The 20,732-nt window shown below is 37.9% G+C and overlaps 1 protein-coding gene across 3 annotated transcripts in view; it reads right to left on the minus strand.

Annotated features, from left to right (window-relative positions):
* RASGEF1A (RasGEF domain family member 1A) overlaps positions 1-20,732 on the minus strand; it is an 87,316-nt gene that overhangs the window by 3,977 nt on the left and 62,607 nt on the right. For all 3 annotated transcript variants that reach the window (XM_074232975.1, XM_074232976.1, XM_074232974.1), the window contains exons 3-12: positions 20,455-20,577; positions 14,266-14,403; positions 9,270-9,491; positions 7,902-7,976; positions 6,813-6,905; positions 4,896-4,998; positions 4,526-4,605; positions 3,144-3,335; positions 740-863; positions 432-504 (exon numbers count right to left, since the gene is read on the minus strand). In XM_074232975.1, coding sequence (XP_074089076.1) covers positions 432-504; positions 740-863; positions 3,144-3,335; positions 4,526-4,605; positions 4,896-4,998; positions 6,813-6,905; positions 7,902-7,976; positions 9,270-9,491; positions 14,266-14,403; positions 20,455-20,577 — 1,223 coding nt within the window. The remainder of the gene's footprint in view (positions 1-431; positions 505-739; positions 864-3,143; positions 3,336-4,525; positions 4,606-4,895; positions 4,999-6,812; positions 6,906-7,901; positions 7,977-9,269; positions 9,492-14,265; positions 14,404-20,454; positions 20,578-20,732) is intronic.

Consider the following 20,732-nt stretch of genomic DNA (forward strand, 5'->3'; position numbering starts at 1 on the left):
AATGCATAGGCAGTTTCACATACAAATGGCTCAACCTATTCATGATTTTAAGAGATTCTATTTTGCTAGTTTTCCTATTTTCTGTGAAGTCTAAATTTGCCTTTTTGATATTTCCATCTGACATCTGGTACTAGGCAACATAAATGTATCTCCTCTTCCAAGTGATAGTGCTTAAAGACATATAAAGATGTCTTTCACGACTCAATGCCAAAGCTAAACATCTTCAGTTCTTTCAACAAAACCTCCTATGTCCTTTACTATACTGTTGAACACTAAAGCTTCTTAGTATCCTTTCTAAAATGGAATACCTAGAATTGAACACAACACTTCAGATGGACACAGTCATCTCTTAATTTGGCCTAAGAGAGCGGTAGCATTCTTGGTAGCCATCTTATATTTGTGAGTCATTTTCTTGAGTAAATTTTATGTACCTGAGTGTCTTCCAGCTGTCTTTTTCCATATGATTTTCTGGACCTTCACTTTCAAAGGATGCTACAAAGAGAGCTGAAAAAGAAACACTCATTAGAACTGGGGGATCACATTTTTTTTTTCGCTAAGCTCATACTCTTTCTACAGCATCAATTTAAACAAGCCCATGAAACCCTATTCCAATAGGGTACGTCATGCATCAGACTATTAATATTCTGGGAAGAGTTATCAATCCAACTATCTAAATGGCAACCACATGTAACTGCTTTTCTTGTAGGGATGGGAGCTGATATCAATTAAAAGATTTTACCTTCTTCACTGTAAATAGGTGCTGTTAGCAAGTAACTCTGGATCTTCTTATCTTTCTCAAAAGGGCATTCCACCTGTTTCCATGTCATAAAGTCATGAATTTGTCTGGAAATCTCCCAAAATTTCTACAAAAAGGCAAGAATCAATAAGCATTTATTATGTATCCCCTCCCCCCAAAAAAGAATGATGAATTGTGAAGCAAAGTATTCTCAAATAGGAGTCTGGGACATGGTTTTTGTTCAAGATCCTTCAATTTGCTTTGTGGTCTTTGGAAAATTATTTAGCATCTGAATCTCTATCAATCACATAAATATTACATGGAGATTTTGTTGTTAGGGTTAGGCTAAATTATGAAAATATAAACTTCTGTCCATTTGATTGCCTTTTCCTTTTGTGGTTGTGTTCATCTCTCTCTCTCTCTCTCTCTCTCTCTCTCTCTCTCTCTCTCTCTCTCTCTCTCTCTCTCTCTCTCTCTCTCTCTCTCCATGCTGTTTTGTGCCTAGATAGGTCTGCTTGATGTGGGGAGTTTGGTCTGATTTTTAGGAGACATTGGAATCTACATGGATAGAAGTGGTCAAAAATACAGCACTAGCAAGCTCCACTAATGGCACAGCTACCTTCTCTTTGTAGGGGAGAACTTAGGAAATAGCACTTTTCTGATTTTGTGGTTTTAGGAGGAATCTAGAGCTCTAATCCCTGTACTGTCCTATGGTATCAACGACACAGACTATTTGAATTTGTTTCAGTCCTGAATTGGGAAAATTATAATTTCTATGGATCTTAGTTCCTTCATCCATTGAACTCCGCTTTGTCTGTGTGTGTGTGTGTGTGTGTGTGTGTGTGTGTGTGTGTGTGTGTGTGTGGTGGTACACTAGATTCTTAACATCCCTTTCATTCAGCAGTTTTAACACCTCAATTCTCTGGTTCTCTACACTCTTGACTCCAACCTAAATCTCCCTTTATCCACCTCTACCTGTTTCCTTCCCCAAGAATTACCTCCTTCTCTTTTCTATATATCCACACCTTGACATCCTTCAGGACCAACTTGAAGTCTGACCTACTCCACAAAAATCTTTCCTTTCTACTCAATCCCATATTGTTTTTCCTATATATCCTGAAATGGATTTATATCTATTAATTTAGCTCTTTAGGACCGAAAACCTCAGACTAAGTCTCTTACCTATGTTTTCTATTTCACTTTTTATCTATGTCAAACTTTTAGGAAAGGAATTCAGTCATATTTCCTTGACTATTCTGTATGTTGTTATATATTTTGGAGGCAATTGGGATTAAGTGACTTGCCCAGAGTCAATCAACTTATAACTGTATGAGACTGGATTTGAACTTAGGTCTTGCTAACTCCTAGGTTAGTTATTTTCTTTGCCAACTAGATGCCCCCATATTGTGTTGGTGATATTGCTGCTGTTTAGTCATTTCACTCATATCTGACTCTCTGTTATCCCATTTGGGATTTTTTTGCCAAAGATACTGTAACTATAGTGGTTTTCTCTTTCTCTATTTTATTTTCAGATGAGGAGGATAGGAATGATTTCTTTCTAACATTCCCCTAGCTAACTTATCTCTCCCCCCCCCCCATCTCCTCCTAGTCCCATGTACCAACTAATTTATGACTGAATAGTCATAGCATCATGGATCAAGGGCTGGATTTAAAAAATGGCCTAAAATCCCACAAGTGAGAGCTGTGTGATTTTGGACAAATCATTTAACTTCTCTGTACTCATTTCCTCATTTGTAAATGGAAATATTTATAATATTTCCATCATAGGGTGCTTGTAAGGATCAAATGGGATATTAGTATAATATTTTTAAACCTTAAATTTCTCTTTAAATGTGAGCTACCATCATTGTCATCATTATTATTTTGCTTTGAAGATTTAGAAACTGGTACAGTGGATGGAATACCATCCTAGTGAGTGTGCAAGGATCTAAGCTCAAATTTGGTCTTAGATCCTTGCTAGCTATGTGACTCTGGGCAAGTTATTGAACTTCAGTCTCAATTTGAGGGAACTGGACTTACTGGTTTCTAAGGTCCTTTCCAGTCTTTAATCTTTCATTCTCTGATCCTAAAAGGGCTTTAGAGGTCATTCATTCCAACAATCTCACTTGTCAATGAGAAAACTAATGAGATGAAACTTTTAAGAGGTGCAGATAAGAAAAAGCAGTGACTTCATGTCCAGGTCTTTGGACTTTAAATCTTACTGTGTTTCTATATTACATACATAGATTTTCATTTCTTTCCTACCTTTGGTCACAGAATCTACCCAATCATCTTTGTCTTCCTGCCCCTAAATTCCTTCCACTTTTCCTTTTCTCAAATATTACTCTTTCCCCATTTTACAAGCAGCATGAATATTTCTCACTGAAAACAAACACCCTGAACTCACCTTGAAGTTGATTTGGCCAGTTGGCAGGCGGTTAGTGTGTATTTTGTGCAGGAAGTAGATGTCCTTGATGAAGAGGTTGAAAACTGGGATGACTATCTTCTCCCTACTACTGTTGGCTGTCTGAGACCTCTGGGCGGCTCCTTGGAGGGCAGTTCTATAGTTACAGAAGTTGCTAGATGGATCCATGTGGTGCTGCAAGTAGGAAGGATAGGACATGATCCAAAAGTCCTTCTTGCAAGACTTTCAAGTCCTATATACCTCATGGTTTTCCTTCCTTCACATCTTTTCATGGCTGAATACTTTATTCCCTTCTGGAAAAACACTCTAATCTCTTTTCTAGGAAAAAAAAAACCCCAAATAAAACAAAAACAAAAACCCAAAAAACCCCTTGACCTTGATCACATCTCAGATATGGCCACTAGAGGGTAGTCTTTCATTGTAAATCATAGGGTCTTGCGCCCTAATGAAGGATTTAAGAGAAAAGCCACCCCAAGAGAGGAAATGAAAAAAAAAAAAAAGCCAAACAAACCACTGTGTACATGGGGGATGGGGATTTACTGTTAAGAAGTTAAAGTAGTTGCTAGGGAGACACAATTGATCTGCCAAATCATAAAGCAGATAAAAAATTTCAGAAATAGAGGCCCTGCTTCATCAGCTTATCTTGTTTACTTTCTAACCCTGGTCCCTAGGGACAACATAATATTTTCATGAGTTCTCCTATCAGCTCATCATCAACACTTGCTCTCAAATTCTTCCTTGACAGTAGGTTGTAAATGCTGATGTCATCTTTGTGTGTGTGTGTGTGTGTGTGTGTGTGTGTGTGTGTGTGTTTTATGTTTTTGCAAGGCAAATGGGGTTAAGTGGCTTGCCCAAGGCCACACAGCTAGGTAATTATTAAGTGTCTGAGACTGGATTTGAACTCAGGTACTCCTGACTACAAGGCGGGTGCTTTATCCACTATGCCACCTAGCCGCCCCAATGCTGTTGTCATCTTAAAGTGTCACCCTCTAATTTATTTGCACATGAACAATGATCAAAAGGAATGAAGTAGTAATGGTGGAATGCCCAGCATTATCCATTTACTGGACAGACCTGAGGATGGGGGTGAGGGAAGGAGATGAGTGAATTTTCAGTTGTATTTATATTCTTCTTTCTTTTGTTCTACAAATATAGAATCTGTCTATGGTTGTTTCTTCTAGGCTAGGTTCTGAAAACTTCAAAGTTAGCATGTATGTAGAGACTCAGAACTTGGGAGAGGGAGACCATAGTAGCTTGCTTTCTTGATTATAGGGTCCGGTCTCATCTTATTCTAGGACACTAGAATTGCACTATTTTACAAAGTTACTATTCTTAGACACTATGCCAAGTAGCTAAGTACATACCTCCAGAACATCAAATTTAGCAGTCTTGACTTTGGACCATGTTTTCTTTAGTCGTGCCACTGGACTCAGGTTCATGCCAGCTATAAGAAGGAGAAAAACACCATAGATTTAGCTAAAGGAACAGTTTTCCAATAAAATGTCATTAAAATTTGTGAAGGGAGTACTGCTTCAATTTGAAGGTGGAAAGGGAAAGAGGATATAATCATAAAAAAATCCTCAGAGAATTGAGAGAAATGAAGAAGCCTCCTGCTTAGTTCAATGATCAATTAATGCCACCTGACCTCCCAGAAAGCCCATCTTAAAACTGAAATGAAAGGATGAGAAGTGGCCAGAAGATGGCACAGTATGTTAGGAAGGACTGTATACTTACAGATAATGGCCATCATGGAGTTAAAATTCCCAATGTTGAAACATTCCCTCGCCACATCAATGAAGAATTCCACCATTCTTGTCCTTTGCTTCTTCTTTACCACCTGAAGGAAACAAATAACTTCTAGTTGTCTTTCAGGAGGGTAATACAGTCAAACTACATCCTCTCCACTTCTGCTCAGTGACACTTGAAGAGAATATTGTAAGTCATTTTTGTTTTCTCTCCCTGAGATGCCTCTATGGAGACTGATTAGAAGTAGCCTGAAGTTCTGAAGTTCACTAGTTATTTTCATCTATTCTTTCATATATATATATATATATATATATATATATATATATATATATATATATGTAGGTAGGTCATACTTTCCTCCAAAATATGCTATTATAGAAAACCTGAGTGTGATCTATAAAGGGAAGCTATTTTTTTATTTTTTGAATATATGATATTCAAAGTCTCATTTTAAGCTGAATAGACCAATCCTAGACTTTTTAAAAAAACTGTAAGCATATCTAAACACAATATGTAACATCTAAGCTTCTATTCATGATCCTAGACGTAAGCATAGGTAAATTGACTAAGATTTCCCAAAAGTCATTTCCCCAAAGTGGGAATGTAGGGATCATTTTGACATGAAAAACTCAACCCTCAAATCTCATTCTCCAAATAGTATTTTTGAAGGAGCAATCTCAAGGTCAGAGAGGAAGCAGGGTGGGTCAGTCTCAATTTATTTTTCCAGGGATTGGCTGTTTCCTAGGCAGCTCTCCCCATCCAGCTGTAAAGTGATCCATCCGGCAGCAGGAAAGTATCAGCAACTTCTCCTTCATGCCAAAAGGTTAACTTCTAGGAGGGGTTTTTGGCACCCTGGACCTCCATCACAGCTGCATGTACCTACTTTCCTCTTTTTGGCACCTAATAAGCTTGGGAAATGTCCAAGATAAATACATTCACCCTTGCATGCTGATTCAAGTATATTTTTTCCATTTCATTTTTAATAATGTGATTTCTGACTGACATGCCCTCATTAAACATCCACTGTGTGACCACAACTGGACTAAGACTGTGGGAGAAATGAGAAGTATCAAAACACAATCCCTTCCTTTTTTAAGTTCATAGTCAAGTTGGAGGGACAAAACATACACCACACAAAGTAGTGTCAGATTGCATACTATAAAGTGCCCCAAATGGGCAAAACTCAAATACTTAAATTCTTAGAAAGGGGAAAACAAGATGAAATAATAATAATAATAATAAGTGATGATGAGGATGAGGATGATGATGATGATATCAATGATGATGATGATGACTAGCATTATAAAGTGTTCACTATGTGCCAACAACTGTGCTAAACATTTTCCAAGTATTATCTCATTTGATTCTCACAAAAACCCTAGAAGGAGTTAAATTTTATCTTTATTCTCCTTTTACAGTTGAAGAAACTGAGGCAAACGGAGGTGATATGTCAGACTCTCTGTGACTCCATCTGGAGTTTTCTTGGCAGAGATACTAGAGAGGTTTGCCATTTTCATCTCTAGCTCATTTTACTGATGAGGAAACTGAGACAGAGTCAAGTGCCTTGTCCAGATTCACACAGTTAGATATGAACTCAAGTCTTCCTGATTCCAGAAGTGATTTATTTTGTCACGTATCTGTGATATAGTAGACAGAAAAGGCAGAAATTAGGATAGGTTGCTTTAGTAGGGAAGACTTCTAGGAGAAGATAGAAGCTGTAGATTTGTTGAGTAGTATTTTGACAAGGTTTCATACTTGTATATATGGAAAGTTTATGCTTTATTTATTTTTTAATTAGATGGTGGGATAGGGGATAATCTGCATCTAGGGCAGCATGGTATATATCATCACATATGGAAAATTGCTTTAATTCAAAGTACAGATCTGACGCAAACAACCACTTACCCTGCAAATCTCTGTGGCCACCAACATGCTCAGGCAGTTGAACCAATTATCATAGGCCTCTAGGGTATAGGTCTTTGTGACATCCCCTCGGCACTGAGAGATAAGAAATGAGAAATCAGTCCTAGGTCTTGGGAAGAAGGGAATGCAAAACCCCTTCACTTTATCACAAGATAGAATTCTTATGGTCTTACCCAAGGAAAGTGAAGGGAGAAAAGACTTTTAAAAATCATTGGGAAAGTGTATATAGGAAGGAGAGAGAGAGGAGCTCTTTCTCTATCAACTTCCCATGACTCTCTTCGGCTCTCTTTGGAAACTAGAATTGTGTGATTTGTTGTTCTTAGATAGTACATAGTTCCTGCCTTGCCTGGGTAGCCTTGGTTTTCTTTCCTCCAGGCAACAATACTGTAGTTCTCCAATTCTGATATCAAACCTGATTCCACCACACTGATTCTTTAGGTTCAGCTAACAAAGAGGGGAGATGTCAATGAGTGATGAAATGGTTCAGAAGTATTTTTAAGGGAAGGACAATATATTCCCATTAGTTAAGGAAATAACCCTCACCCATTTCTATCCTATCAAGTCTTGGTTTGATGTGTTTCATGGGGTCTAATAATGTCACCCAAAGAAGGATAATTGTAACCAATGTCAGAGTCCAAATTAAAAACCTATTAAAGAGGAGGGGAATTATATGTGATTTATGATATTTTGTTTTCATATTTAAATAAGGGTTTCTGTATATTATTTAAAGAACAAATTGGGGTGAGAGTTAGAGGAAGATCTTTGTTTTTATCCAGGGAGAGAATGCAATCTTCCCTTTATTCTTGCTTCTCAAGTCCCTACCTAGAAGTGGAAGCAAATAATTCTACTATTTCAAAAAATTGTGTCATTTTGAAAAGACTCAGGGTAGGGAGAGAATATCTAGAAGCATGGTTTGAAATAGCTCTGCAAAGTACAAAAATAGAACTTTTTCCTTACAGGTTTGAAGGACAAATTTTGTGTAACTTAGTGCCCATTTCCTACGTTAAGTCTACCAAAAAAGCTAGAAGATGGTCCCCAAATTATTCACATTGTTTTAACAAAAAGACCCACCTTGTGATTATCTAGAGAGTCCATGTGGCTGACTATTTGCATCAGATCTTCAGGGTAAATGTTGCTGACTCTTTCCTGGAATGGAAATAGGGAGGAAGGAGATTAGAAAAAAATGATATGACTGCTTAAAAAAAAGGAAAGAGAACTAATAAAATCTAAATATGCAGAACTAGGTACATGATGTCCAGATGATGGGAAACAAAAATTTCAATGTACTCTGCACTGCTAAGATCACACTCTGGGGATATTGTGTTCAGACTTGGTGACTAAATTTAAAAGGGTGTCAACTTAAGGACTGGCTTATTAAAAGGGACCAGGTTGGGAAATAATCTGTAATTTAGGAGAAATGATGGAGAGATTTTACAAGACAAAAGACTTAAGGATATGTGTGTGTTGTCTTCAAATACTTATAATGTGGAAGAGTGATTAGAATTATTTTGAGGCTATCAGAGAGGAAAGAATTAGGACAAAACAATAGAAATTACAAGAAGGACCATTTTTCAGTAGAAGGAAGAACTTTCTAATATTTAGAGCTGTCCAGTCATGGAAAAGACTGACTTAGTAGAGAGCTCCCCATCATCATAACACGTTTAAGTAGATGGATGAGCATCTTTTAAGTTTGTTGTAGAGAAGGTTCATGCATCAGGAAATGAGACAGGCCTATATAATCTCTAAGGTCCTTCTGAATCTATTGTACTGGGATGTTTAGAAAAATTCACAATTTCTGGAATCTTCTCCTTCCTTATTCTGTGATCTGATACTCTTGGGGCAGTCACTTCTGAAACTCCAATTCCCAGTAAGGTGCTTGAGCCTTAAGAACCTTACATTTAATTTATTCTCTGTGCATATGCTTTTTGTAGGTCCAGAGTCCTTAAGCTTTCCTTCTCTCTTATTGGGGCTAAATGATTTTTTCATAAGGTAAAGCTCAGCATAAAGCCCAGACGCCCCAGAAATGCCTCTCACATTGTATAGAGCAGTTTGGGACAGGTTATATGTCCCATACTGGGGGGCATCATATTTGCCTTACTTTTTCTAGATTGCTTATATTTCTGATCTAGCTGTGTGGATTCTAATTATCTTTCAAGCATTCATAGCACTGAATCTTTTATTTTATATTAGAGATCTATAAATGTACACATTTATATGGGGGACATGGAGATAGATGGATATAAAAATGGATGATAAAAATGTAGACAAGAACAGAGAGACACAACATACACTGAGACATGGATATAAATGAATTAGATGCTCATCCTCAAAGCTTTTATACACGCTTTTTGAGAGCTGGAAGGTATACTGAGAACCATAGCCTTGAAGTATTATACGTAGGGAAGAGGGATGAGGAGAGGGAGAAGGTAGAACACTGACCAGCTCTATGTGGGTGAGCTGCTGGGCCAGAATGAGTGGGTCACAACACACACTTAGGATATCCTTCTGGGCTGCCTGGGGTTTTGATTTCAGAATAGTCCCTTTGTCCATGACAGGTTGCCGGAACTTCTCCCTTATCTCCTGGAACTGGTTCCTGGTGGTAAGGGACAGGATGAGGTTCTGGGTCATCTGAGTGATGGTTGTCTTCACAGTTCCATTCTCCTATGAGGAAAGGGAGAACAAATTTATTAAGTATGAGAATTCCTTGATCTACCCAGTTGCTTGTTATGGTAGATAGGGCACTAAGTATGAAACTTTCTATCTGAAGAATATTAATGCTCAAACTCTTTGTTGATACATGGTTATTAGCAGAAAGAAAGGGTTGTCCTTGGAAATCTCTCTCTTATTTTTCCCCTTTTCTTCTCTTCCCCAGTATTGCCACATTCACCAAGGCTTTCATCCCTTACTTGAATTTCTAGAGATTCCTTCACCTTGATTACTCTTCCTTAAGACTTTTCCTCACTAATTCATTCTGGATAAGGATGCCTAAGACTTTTCTGAACTGAACTTACAGTCTTCTCTTTGTTTACCATACCTAATCTAAACCCTTTAACCTAGAGCCACTCTACCAATCATCTTTCTCACTATTTCCCAATATAGAGTATTATCTGCCCTTTTCATGATCTCCCTATATATTTCATATACATTCCAGACACAAAACCTTTATTTATGCTTTCCTATCTTTCCCCAACCCCACAAAGAGTGCCCTGTTCCCTATATATCCGAAGTCTACCCAGCCTTGAAGGTCTACGTCTTTGAGAAACTTGCCTTGGTTATCATTTTATTGTTATTCTCTGATATCACTGATTGCTCCCTTCCAGAACCAGAACCATAGAATTAATAATAATAATAATAACCATAGAATTAATGGAATATATATCAAACTGTTTGATGCATCTACTATTTATACTCAGTGAGACTGTAAGTTCCTTGAAGGCAGATGTCAACATGCTTTATCTGTCACAGTATTAAGAGGAAGACAATATATTGGAACTGAGTAAAAAGTATCAGTCAAAAAAGGCATCCCATTATCATGATACCTTCCTATCAAAACTATTACTTTATATGTCACTTTAAAGTTTATAAAAACTTAACATTATATCACCTGATTATCACAACAATTCCTTTTGATATTATTGTTCCCACTTTACAGATGAGAAAATAGAGCCTCCAAGAGGATAAAAGACTTGTTTATGTAAGGTAGTAAGAGTCAGAGTTTGGCTTCCATCACCCATATGCTCTCCTGATTACATGAAGCTGAAAACTATTCTACATGCTAATGATCACAAGCTGAGCATAAGGGAGAAGCTGGACCTTGGAGAATAGGAAATGGAAAGACCTCCATCAGTAAAATTCTCTTCTTGCTTTGGAGGCACTTGACAACAGCTGGTACTCTGCCTGGAGCTAGTCGAAGGGCTTTTCTCTTATCTGTGTGTATGCCTTTTGGACACATTCCTGAAGCTGACCCTCTCTAGGGACTGAGACTGGCAGGAGTCAGAAGCATACTCAATGAAGCTTAGCAGCTAGTCTCCACCTGTCCTGGCAGAAGGCCAGTCCCAGCATCTATCCTTGTAGAGGAGGGAGTCTATCAGTATAGTAAGAGATGGAAATGGTGGTAAGAGAGAAAACAAAACAAAACAATGCAGCCTTCTGGGCACAGAGGACCTTCCTATAGCTTTTATACTAACTTTTAAAATTGAATCTTCTCTTCTATCTATGTCCAGAGTCTGAGAATTAAGGTAGTCACCAAGCCATAATCAGAATTGAGTTCAATCTCTCTTATGTGAACAACCATCACTCAAGTCTTTCTTTCAGTTGTTTAGCATCAATGGCTTTGGATTCTAATGACCCTGGACCAGAGATGTAACTATTTTGACACCTAATGATAGTGACTGAACCCTCAATTATCTACCACCAGTAAAACAAGATTTCAAATTACATAGCAGTGGGTTCCCTAGGCAAATCAAAGAGAGACAAGGCAACCAGAGCTGGTTCATCAAGAGGCAGAAATCAGATTATAATGAAGAAGCAGCCATCTGTAAGCTGCTATGACAGTTACTAATTTTTTAAGGAAATTATATTGAATGTTTGTACATGGGAAACCTAGAGTTGTGGTCTGAGAAATAGGATGTAGAAAGTGTTCAAGGGATGGGGCAAAGGGTTTCTGAAGACACTCTTTGTTTTCTGTTCTCTTGAGGCTAACTTAAAAAGTAAAGAAAAATTTTGAAAACAAACAAATAAAAATTCCCAATGAATTGGACTCTTTGCTAATTCCAGATGTCAGAGGTCATGGCCATGACTTATGAATTTGCAAGTGATCAAATACTTATTAATAATCAGAAAAGCTGTGTAGTAGCAGTGGACAGAATCCTGGACTTGGAGTTATGAATGGGCTTTTTTTCCCTCCTTTGCAAAATGGAGATAATAATATCCCTTCTACTCCCCCCCCCCCCCCAACAGGCTTGTTGTAAGGGTCAAGGGATGCCAAACCCTTCAGGGTTTACAAAAAATGCCAGCTCTTCCCAACATGGTCCATTTCTTGAATTACTCCTGCTGTGCTTGGAGGTGATTTCTTTTTTATAGCTTTATTCTTAACATGGCTTTGTTTCCTGCCTCCCTGGAGGTTTTCCTTCATAATGATTAAGGAGATTCCTTTGCTGGAGGGATAGAGCTCACATTGAGCTGATTCTTATACCAAGTGATGGAAAACTTGGCTTCGAGTTTCTCTGTGTGAGAAATGGACCTCCATCCCTACACAGCAAAGACATGCTCCAGTGTACCCAAGAGCCTTGCAGAGTGAGCCTTCAGGAGCATCTGCCCAAATAGCTCACCTGCATCTCACTACATGAGTACTGGGCTGCCTAGTTTGCCCTGAATCTCTGCTCATTTAGGTCCAACTATTCCAGCATTCCATAGTTTATCTACTGTGAGCCCTAATGTGTTACTTTCATCTAGGATGCCTATTGACTTTCTAACTTTTGACTACTTCTGCATAGCCATCCTTCCTGAGGCTAAAGAATGACAAAACTGAGAACGCAACAACTTTTCAAAATCTCACCTCACATTTATTTAGCACTTGCAACTTCCTTACAACAGTCCTATAAAATGGAGAGTCATTATTCCTATTTGGAGATGAAGATACTGAGGTTCTGAGATGTTTAATGACTGACCCAGAGGTGCTGTGTCAGGTTAGCTTTGAACACATTTTTGGCTATCTTACAGGTGCTCCTGATGGATTCTCATGAAGAAATTAAATTGAAAGAGATAAATAGCTATTATCACCCATGTCAATTTGAGTCACTGAGGACCAGACACTATTAAATAAGCATCCAGATACAATAGGTGCCATGATTTTCTGCATGTTCCCTTGAAGTTTCAGATTCCCTCCTCTGTACTATCCCCAGTGAGATCCTCTTCTGCTGTCCATGCTGCTCTGAGGCTCCTACTGGCCATTATCATCATCCTTTGAACCTGATTACTGTCCTAATCCAGTTTTTGGTCCCCTCTCCCCTTTGGTCTTCAAGTTTTAATTCCTGAAATCAAAATAGTGAAAGACCTGAGCCTAGAGACTCAAAAGCCTTGAGTTCTAATTCTGATTTTTTTTTTTTAGGTTTTTGCAAGGCAACTGGGGTTAAGGGATTGCCCAAGGCCACACAGCTAGGTAATTATTAAGTGTCTCTCTGAGACTGGATTTGAACCCAGGTACTCCTGACTCCAGGGACGATGCTCTATCCACTGTGCCACTTCGCTGCCCCTTAATTCTGATATTATTACTAACTCACTTAACATAGCTGAAACTTGGAAACTTGATTTCCTCATTTTGTAAAATGGGCATGATAATGATGTTTCTAGCCTACTTTACATGGGGTAATACATTTTGGAATGTCGTTAAATATTTTTCTCTACCTATAGTTCTACCACATCTGCTAACTAGCAGTTATGTAGTACTATCAAGTTTGTAAAAATCTATATTTCATTTTATTTGATCTTAATAACAACATGGTGAACTAAGTGCTATTATTATTATTATTATTATTATTATTATTATTATTATTATTATTATTACCATTGTACAGATAAAGAGATTGAAGTTAAGTGGTTCAGGGACTTACCCAGAGTCATATAGCTAATAAGTGACTGAGGCAGGATTTTAACTTGGATCTTCCTGACTCCAAGGCCAGTTCAATGTGACATTGAAACTGCCCAGCAGATCTTTTTGCTCTTTGATATTCTTTTCCCATCATCTCTAAAGCTTTCAAAGTATATTATATACAGTATTAAAGATACTTCTACAACAGAAAAACCCGTGGATTGGGATCAAGGAACCTAAGTTCCTAACTCTAGTGAATTTAGGTCTATATGACCTAAAGTGAGTCACTTTAACTCCTTGTGCCTCATTGTCTCATCTATAAATGACAGGTTGAACTAAATATTCTTGGTGATATCTTTTTTTTTTAGGTTTTTGCAAGGCAAATGGGGTTAAGTGACTTGCCCAAGACCACACAGCTAGGTAATTATTAAGTGTCTGAGACTGGATTTGAACCCAGTTACTCCTGACTCCAAGGCTTGTGCTCTATCCACTGAGCCACTTAGCCACCCCTGAACTAGATATTTTTTACCATTCTAAATCCTGTGATTCTATGACCTCTTACTACTTGCAAGATATGGAATTTTGATTGTTTTCTGAAAGGTTAGTTGAAATGAACTTTTCCTAATCTCTTTCCTGGTCTCAAAAGTTGACTCAGTTTTGGAAAATTATCCAGAAAACTGTTTGTGGCCATAAAAACAAAGGTTTTCTCTGTGTGACCCTATTCAAAGTCACTGCTAAAAGACCCTGTATACCCCACCCTCCCCACACAATCTAGCACATCCACAGGGAATTCAAGTTCTAAATGGCCTAGAAAGCAAAAAGTAACTGGGTGGAAGATTCCCTTACCTCATCACACAGCGTGATTCTATGAGTGATCTCTTTTAGTTCCTTCATGACCTTCTCATCCTGGAAATCGTAGGGGAATGCCTCAGTCCATTCCTTCAGGAGCTGGATAATCTTGGCAGTGAAAGACTTTAGCTTGGCCTGAGAGAGAGAGAGAGAGAGAGAGAGAGAGAGAGAGAGAGAGAGAGAGAGAGAGAGAGAGAGAGAGAGAGAGAGAGAGAGAGAGAGAGAGAGAGAGAGAGAGAGAGAGAGAGAGAGAGAGAATGTTATGATGATGTAGTGACCTTAGAGCTGGCAGGTCAATGATAGGGAGGGGCTTGCTTGGAAGCTCTGGCTAGGCTGGGACTGGGCTGGGCTCAAGAGGTGCTGTGAGCAATGACAAATGCTTGTGGAAAAAAAATAAAAATCCACAGGAACCTGTTGCTTAAATCAATGGTATCTCAGCAGTGTGTTAAGCCTCATGTACACACTGCAGAAGTGTTTGAGCTTCATTGTTACTAGGCAAGAAAAGCCATGGAAGATCGACTCAGAAGGAATGTGTACAAAGCTTTATTTTGTGTGTGCTCCAGACCATCTCTTTGTTCTTAAGAAAAACGACAGCCCAGGAGGACATCTCTGTACATACTCCTCCTACACATCTAAACAAAATGCCTCTGAAGCAAACTATCAGATCTTGTCCATCCAAAGTATCTCAGTGCCAGGAATGAAAACTGGGGGCAAAGCTCACATTTAACTCAATGATTACAGACTGGTTAGAATTTTATGAATTCATCTTTTAAATGCAGTGGCAAGCTGGTAAATGTTCAACATTTGGCTCTCAAAAAAGTATTATATCTTTGAAATACTTTGAAGCCCAAAACTACAAGATTATTAACATTTTCTCTATTTATTTCTTTTTAAATTTTTTTCTCCATTTATTTCTTAAACCTAGACAATAAAATTAAGATAATCAAGGTTATAACATGCTAACAATGAAAGTTTGGGAGTCAGCTTTCACAAGCTAATCTGGGCTGACTCCAGCACACCCTGTTTTTGGTAGCTCAGGTTTTAGGGGCTCAGGCTAGTATTCTTTTTTATTCCTGCAAAGGGCAAACCAACTCTAGGGCAAGGGTTCTTAAGCATTTTGTGTCATAGATCCAGTTGGTGAAGACAGAGAAGCCTTTCTCAGAATAATGTTTTTAAATGCATAAATTAGAACACAAGATTACAAAGAAAATCAGTTATATTAAAATATATTTATTAAAACATTTCAAAACCAAGTTGATGAACCTAATATTGTCAATAAGCAAACTTATCATGTGTCTTCTATCTAGGAGAATTGCTTCCTTTGGGCGAATCTGGACATATGACTATATAAGACGTCAGTTTAGTCATTTGTAAAATGAAGAAATTGAATTAGATGACCTTTTAGTTGCCTTGCAGTTATAAAGTTGTTGCCCTATGATCTATATTCCTAAAGAAAGGGAAAGAGCTTTAAGGAGAAAAAGAAGGGATCTAGCTTTATGAATCTGAGACCCAAATCTACCCTGGTTCAAATCATACCTCCTTGAGGAAGAGAAACCAGGTTCCCTAAATCTGGGTCAGATTTAGTATTCACAGAGAACTGGGAGTTTAAGGATTAGAATCCTGTGATTGTGGTTTAGTTTTTCTTGCTGATGGGAGAATAAGGAAAGGGTGACTGAATGTTGTGTCTAGATATGAGGGTGTGTTAAGTCCTCCTGATCTTTGAATAATAAGCTTATTGGGTGGCCAAGGACTTTTAGTTCTATGTTTTAGTTTTCCCTTTGAAGGAGGAAACATATTGTCTGAAGTGAGGTTTTGATGGTGGGTAATGTGCAACTGGCTGGAAAGGGAGTTAAGGGCAAACCTTAGGAAATCAAATGACTTTTATAGTGTCTTAAGTATTGCAAAGACCTTGAGATACATTATACCATTAAAATCTTAGTTTCTATCATGGGTTTATCTATCAATACTTTTAACTAACTAATACTTTTAAATATATTTATATACTCAGCATCCTTTTATTCAGATTTTATTTTCAGATTTCCAGATTTTATTAGTTTGGAATTTTGCCACTCTGAAGGGAATAGTTTGACCCATCCTGACTTTAGATACTTTGGATAGAGGTGGATGTGTGACTAGATTAGAATGATACTTTCTGAACTTAACAACATAGGGCAGAAAAGACTGATGTTTGTTGACCTCTCAAACATTCCATCACAGGCTTGAGGGCATGGTGAAAGCATTTCTGAGTCAGAAAAAGATCTTCAGAAAGTTTGGTTTCCAGACTGGAAGTTTAAATGTGTGCTGCTATTAGAGAATGTGATGACTAGAGAGATGTCAAAGTAACTTTTTCCAGTCAAATTTCCCCTGCGATTAGGGACTTCCCTGCTGGAATCTCAGTGTTGCTCCCTTCACTTCAAAATCTGAAAACTCATACCATATTGTAATAGCAAAAGCTCAGACTTATAGAGTGGCTTAAGTGTTGCAAAGAACTTTAGACATATTATAGCATTAAGATTTGGTTTCTATCATGGGTTTACCTATCAATACTTTTAAATAGATTTACATAGTCAGTGTCTTTTTTTTACCGATCTTACTTTCAGATTTTAAATTTTATTGGTTTGAAATTTTGCCACTGAAGGAAATCATTTGGCCCATCCTGACCTTAGATACATTGGATAGAGATGGGTGTCAGTGACCCAGAGCAATAAAATAGAATCAATCATTTCTGGTAGTAGTGAGCTAAAATGATCCCCCTTTCTAATTTTGACTTGAGGTTTGAAATATAGATGTAGGCTGCTATTATATATGATTTGGTGTCATAGGAGATACAGAAGGGGAAGATGGGAAATCTTTGTCTGAGGACCAGTTCTTAGCAAACTACTGCATTTGTTGTTCTCTGCAAGTCATTTATGAAAAGACATTGGGTAGAAGCATGAGCTGAGTGGGAAGATGGACTTGGGGGAGAGGAGAGGAATGTCACTAATGACCAAAACTTTGTTAAGCAACTGTTTCAATCATCCCACCACAATTGGCATCACAATTCTTCAGTCATCTCTCATTCACATGAACCATTCTATAGTTTCACCCACCTAATCTCATGACCTTCCAAGACTTCTACCCGAAGTTCTGTGGCAGACTAGTATAACTGTTCTCTTATCAAAGAAGAGAGTGTTGTTTTCTTTTGCCTTTTCCCAACCATATTGCCCTCCAGGATGTTTGTGCTCCATTTGTAGCTATCATTCAGTCAAAAGTCTTTGAATAGAGTTCTGAATTGCTCTTCCTTATCCACCTATTTTTCTTACTTAAAGTTATAGATTCATTGTGCCTTCCATTAATCAAGCAATGGACCTCAGTTATCTTGTCTAAAAATGGGGTTAACAATAGTCTTGGTTGTGTAAATAGAAGGACATAAACAACATCTGAGATAATAATGGATTCTCTAAAAAAATTCTCTAAATTCCATAAAAAATATTCTCTAAAAATAGATTATGGAATAGTTCTCCTTCCATCACCGTGGGGATAAAAATGTTTGGGAATAAAAGAGCAGGCACTTAATTACAGCTCTGCAGTAGGAAAATTATTCTTCTTCCTTTGAGGAGTATATATCACCAAGGTGGAACCTAGGTCTCAGCTGATAGGTCAATGAAATAAGTTATTAGTAAGATGAGGAGAGGTCCAAGGATAGCAGGACTTGTATGGTCACTTGGTGTCTTATGCAGAAAGAGACAGAGATAGGTTGAGACAAAAATATAGACACACACACACATACACACACACACACCTACACAGAGGTAGATTGTGGAGAGAGAGTGAGATGCAGAGAAAAAAAGAAAGACACCCAGAGAGGCCTAAAGAGATGGAAAACCTGACCCTGAGGATTTTATCCTGCCCATAATTAGGGGGATCTAAATGGGTTTAGTTTCTGGAATCCAAGTTGAACTAGATGAGAGAAGAAGGGGAAGTAGGGATTTAGGGCTAAAGCTAGGGTTCTGAATAGACTCAGCCTAAGGCTCTTGTTCACAGGGAAGAAGCTCTTGTCTCCCTCAGATTCTCAAATTCTTAAGGCATCAAGATCCCACATTTACTCAGGATACACAGAGAAATTTTCATTTTCTATCAGTGACCTTTCACCATTCAGTTTTAGAAAATGTTTGCTCCGAGTTGGTCATCCTGAATCCCTCAAATTCACTATTTGGCTATCTGACAATTACAAAATTGAAGTTTATTTAAGTCACTATAAAAACCAAGAATTGGTAAACTACTCGACAAGTAAGTGTATTGAAAATTAACAAATGAATCAAGAAATAGGACCATTCTCTGAGGGTTTGCCATAATTGGCAATGGCTTGTAATCAGTATGTAAGAAGAAGACCAGTGCCTTTCTAAGCTTTGGAAAGGAAATTATGTGGCTCAAAGAAGCAAATGCAGACTTTCTTCTCTACTGTGTGACACTGCATCTCAAGGTGCTTTAGTAGGGTCACTGCAGTTGATAGCATTAGAGTTCCGAGGTGCTTTCTTGGCCCCATAATTGAAAATCCGTTTGCCTTTAAACATCCATGTCAAAGGTCAAGAAAGGAATGCATTCATTTGGAATCCACTATTTGGTCCCTTCACCAAGAAGACTTTTGTGATTTTTTTTTCCCTCCTTCAAAAACTAATTTTGAATTTTAAGCAAAGAAGGACAGCGACTCAAATGTGACTTGGAGAACAATAGCTTCCCATTTGTACTTTTTATCCTTATTCCTTAGCTCTACGGTTTCTGGGGAAGAAGGTTTATCACCCTCAAAGTATATGGACATAAAGTTATTAAAGGCAAGGAGGGAAGTTCACTTTCAAAAAACCCCAACAATTCTGGGAAAAGCTTTTTTTTTTTTATCAAGGGCCAAATAAATGGTAAGGGCTCTGTCCTCTCTGCCTTGTCCAGGGTCAGCCTCATAACTTAGACCTTTCATGATCAGACCATCAGCCTATAATGATTTCATTCAAAGAGTCATGAGCCTCATTCTGCCTGAAGGGCAGATGTTTTCCTTGACTTATGAATGTGATTGGAAGAAGCCAGAGTTACTGGGTCATGAAAGGTTTAAACTTTGAAAGCAAGTGAAAATTAAGACACCATAGATTCCTGGAGGTTTTAAGTTCTAGCATCCTATTATTAAAAAAATCTTAAATTGTCTGCAATTTTTAGGATATTGGCTAGCAAGACTGGCTCTTTGCTATCCCTGGGGCAGGAATGTATTTTAACTTTCTGGATGTCCATAAAACTAATACCGGACTCCCCTGAACAATTACTGAAATTTCTTGATTCTAGTATAGAGTAAGAGGCAACTGAGCTATAATGAAAAGGATAAAATGGTTTAGGAGTTAAGATATCTGAGTCAAAATCCTAATTCTAGGCTTGGGCAACCTGGGTTTGACCAACTCACTTTTCTCTTCAGAATACTCCAATGGCTCCCTATTGCCCTTTATATTATAAATGCAAATGCCTATTTTGAGTAGTTAAAATCCTTTGTAACCTGATCCCACACTACCCTTTTTCAGATTTATTGCATATTACTTTTCTTCATGCACACTTTAGTCTAGCCTAACTGGCCTTTGGATTGTTCTTTCATAAATGACACTTCCTGTCCCATATTTGTACCTGTATACTGACTCTCTCTTATTGCTAGAATGCAAACCCTCTTTATTTCTGCCTTTTAGAAGTTCTGAACACAAGTGATCCCCCTCTGCATGAAACCTCTAATTGTGCCTTCTACCCCTTGCAGATACTCCTACTTTCAATCTCTCCTGTTCCCCAAATGATCTTGTTTCCATTTTCATATACATATATACATACATATATGCATATATATGCATATATGTGTATAAAAACAAATACATGATTTTCCTCACTTCTTAAGGTCAGGGATTGTTTAATTTTTGTTTTGGTATTGATTGTCCTTAGCACATGGTAGGAACTTAATCAGTGTTTATTCATTGATTGATTTCTAAAATTTTCTGGGCTTCAGTTTTCCCAACAGCAAAGTGAAGGGACTTTAATCGACAACTTCTAAAGTTCCCTCTGAGGTTAACTTTCTCTAATTTTGACTCCATTTGCATTGTCAAATGTAACATTAAATGAATTTAATCAAAGGCCACTCTATTCATGGTTAAGATAGATGAATTAGAACAAAGTTGTTCAAAATTTTACCTTTTCTGTCTCGGCCTCCAACTGCTGTTTCTGCTTGGTACAGATCTGGCCCACCTTGGCCAGAAGGTCATAGGGAGGGATGAAGATTCGGGAGCTCAGGAGGAAGGTGAAGATATAAGTCCTCTATCAAGATGGGGAGAAAGAAGAAATAATATTTTAGTACTTGGCAGAAGCAATTTCCCCAGTGTTGATGAATAAAACCTCACTTCCCACTTTCTTATGAGCCTTTTCTGAATTTAGTCCAGTGGTTTCCAATGGTTCTGTAAGATCTTAAAAGA

This window comes from Macrotis lagotis, chromosome 4, assembly GCF_037893015.1.
Source record: "Macrotis lagotis isolate mMagLag1 chromosome 4, bilby.v1.9.chrom.fasta, whole genome shotgun sequence".
In the NCBI taxonomy this organism is placed as follows: Eukaryota; Metazoa; Chordata; class Mammalia; order Peramelemorphia; family Peramelidae; genus Macrotis; species Macrotis lagotis.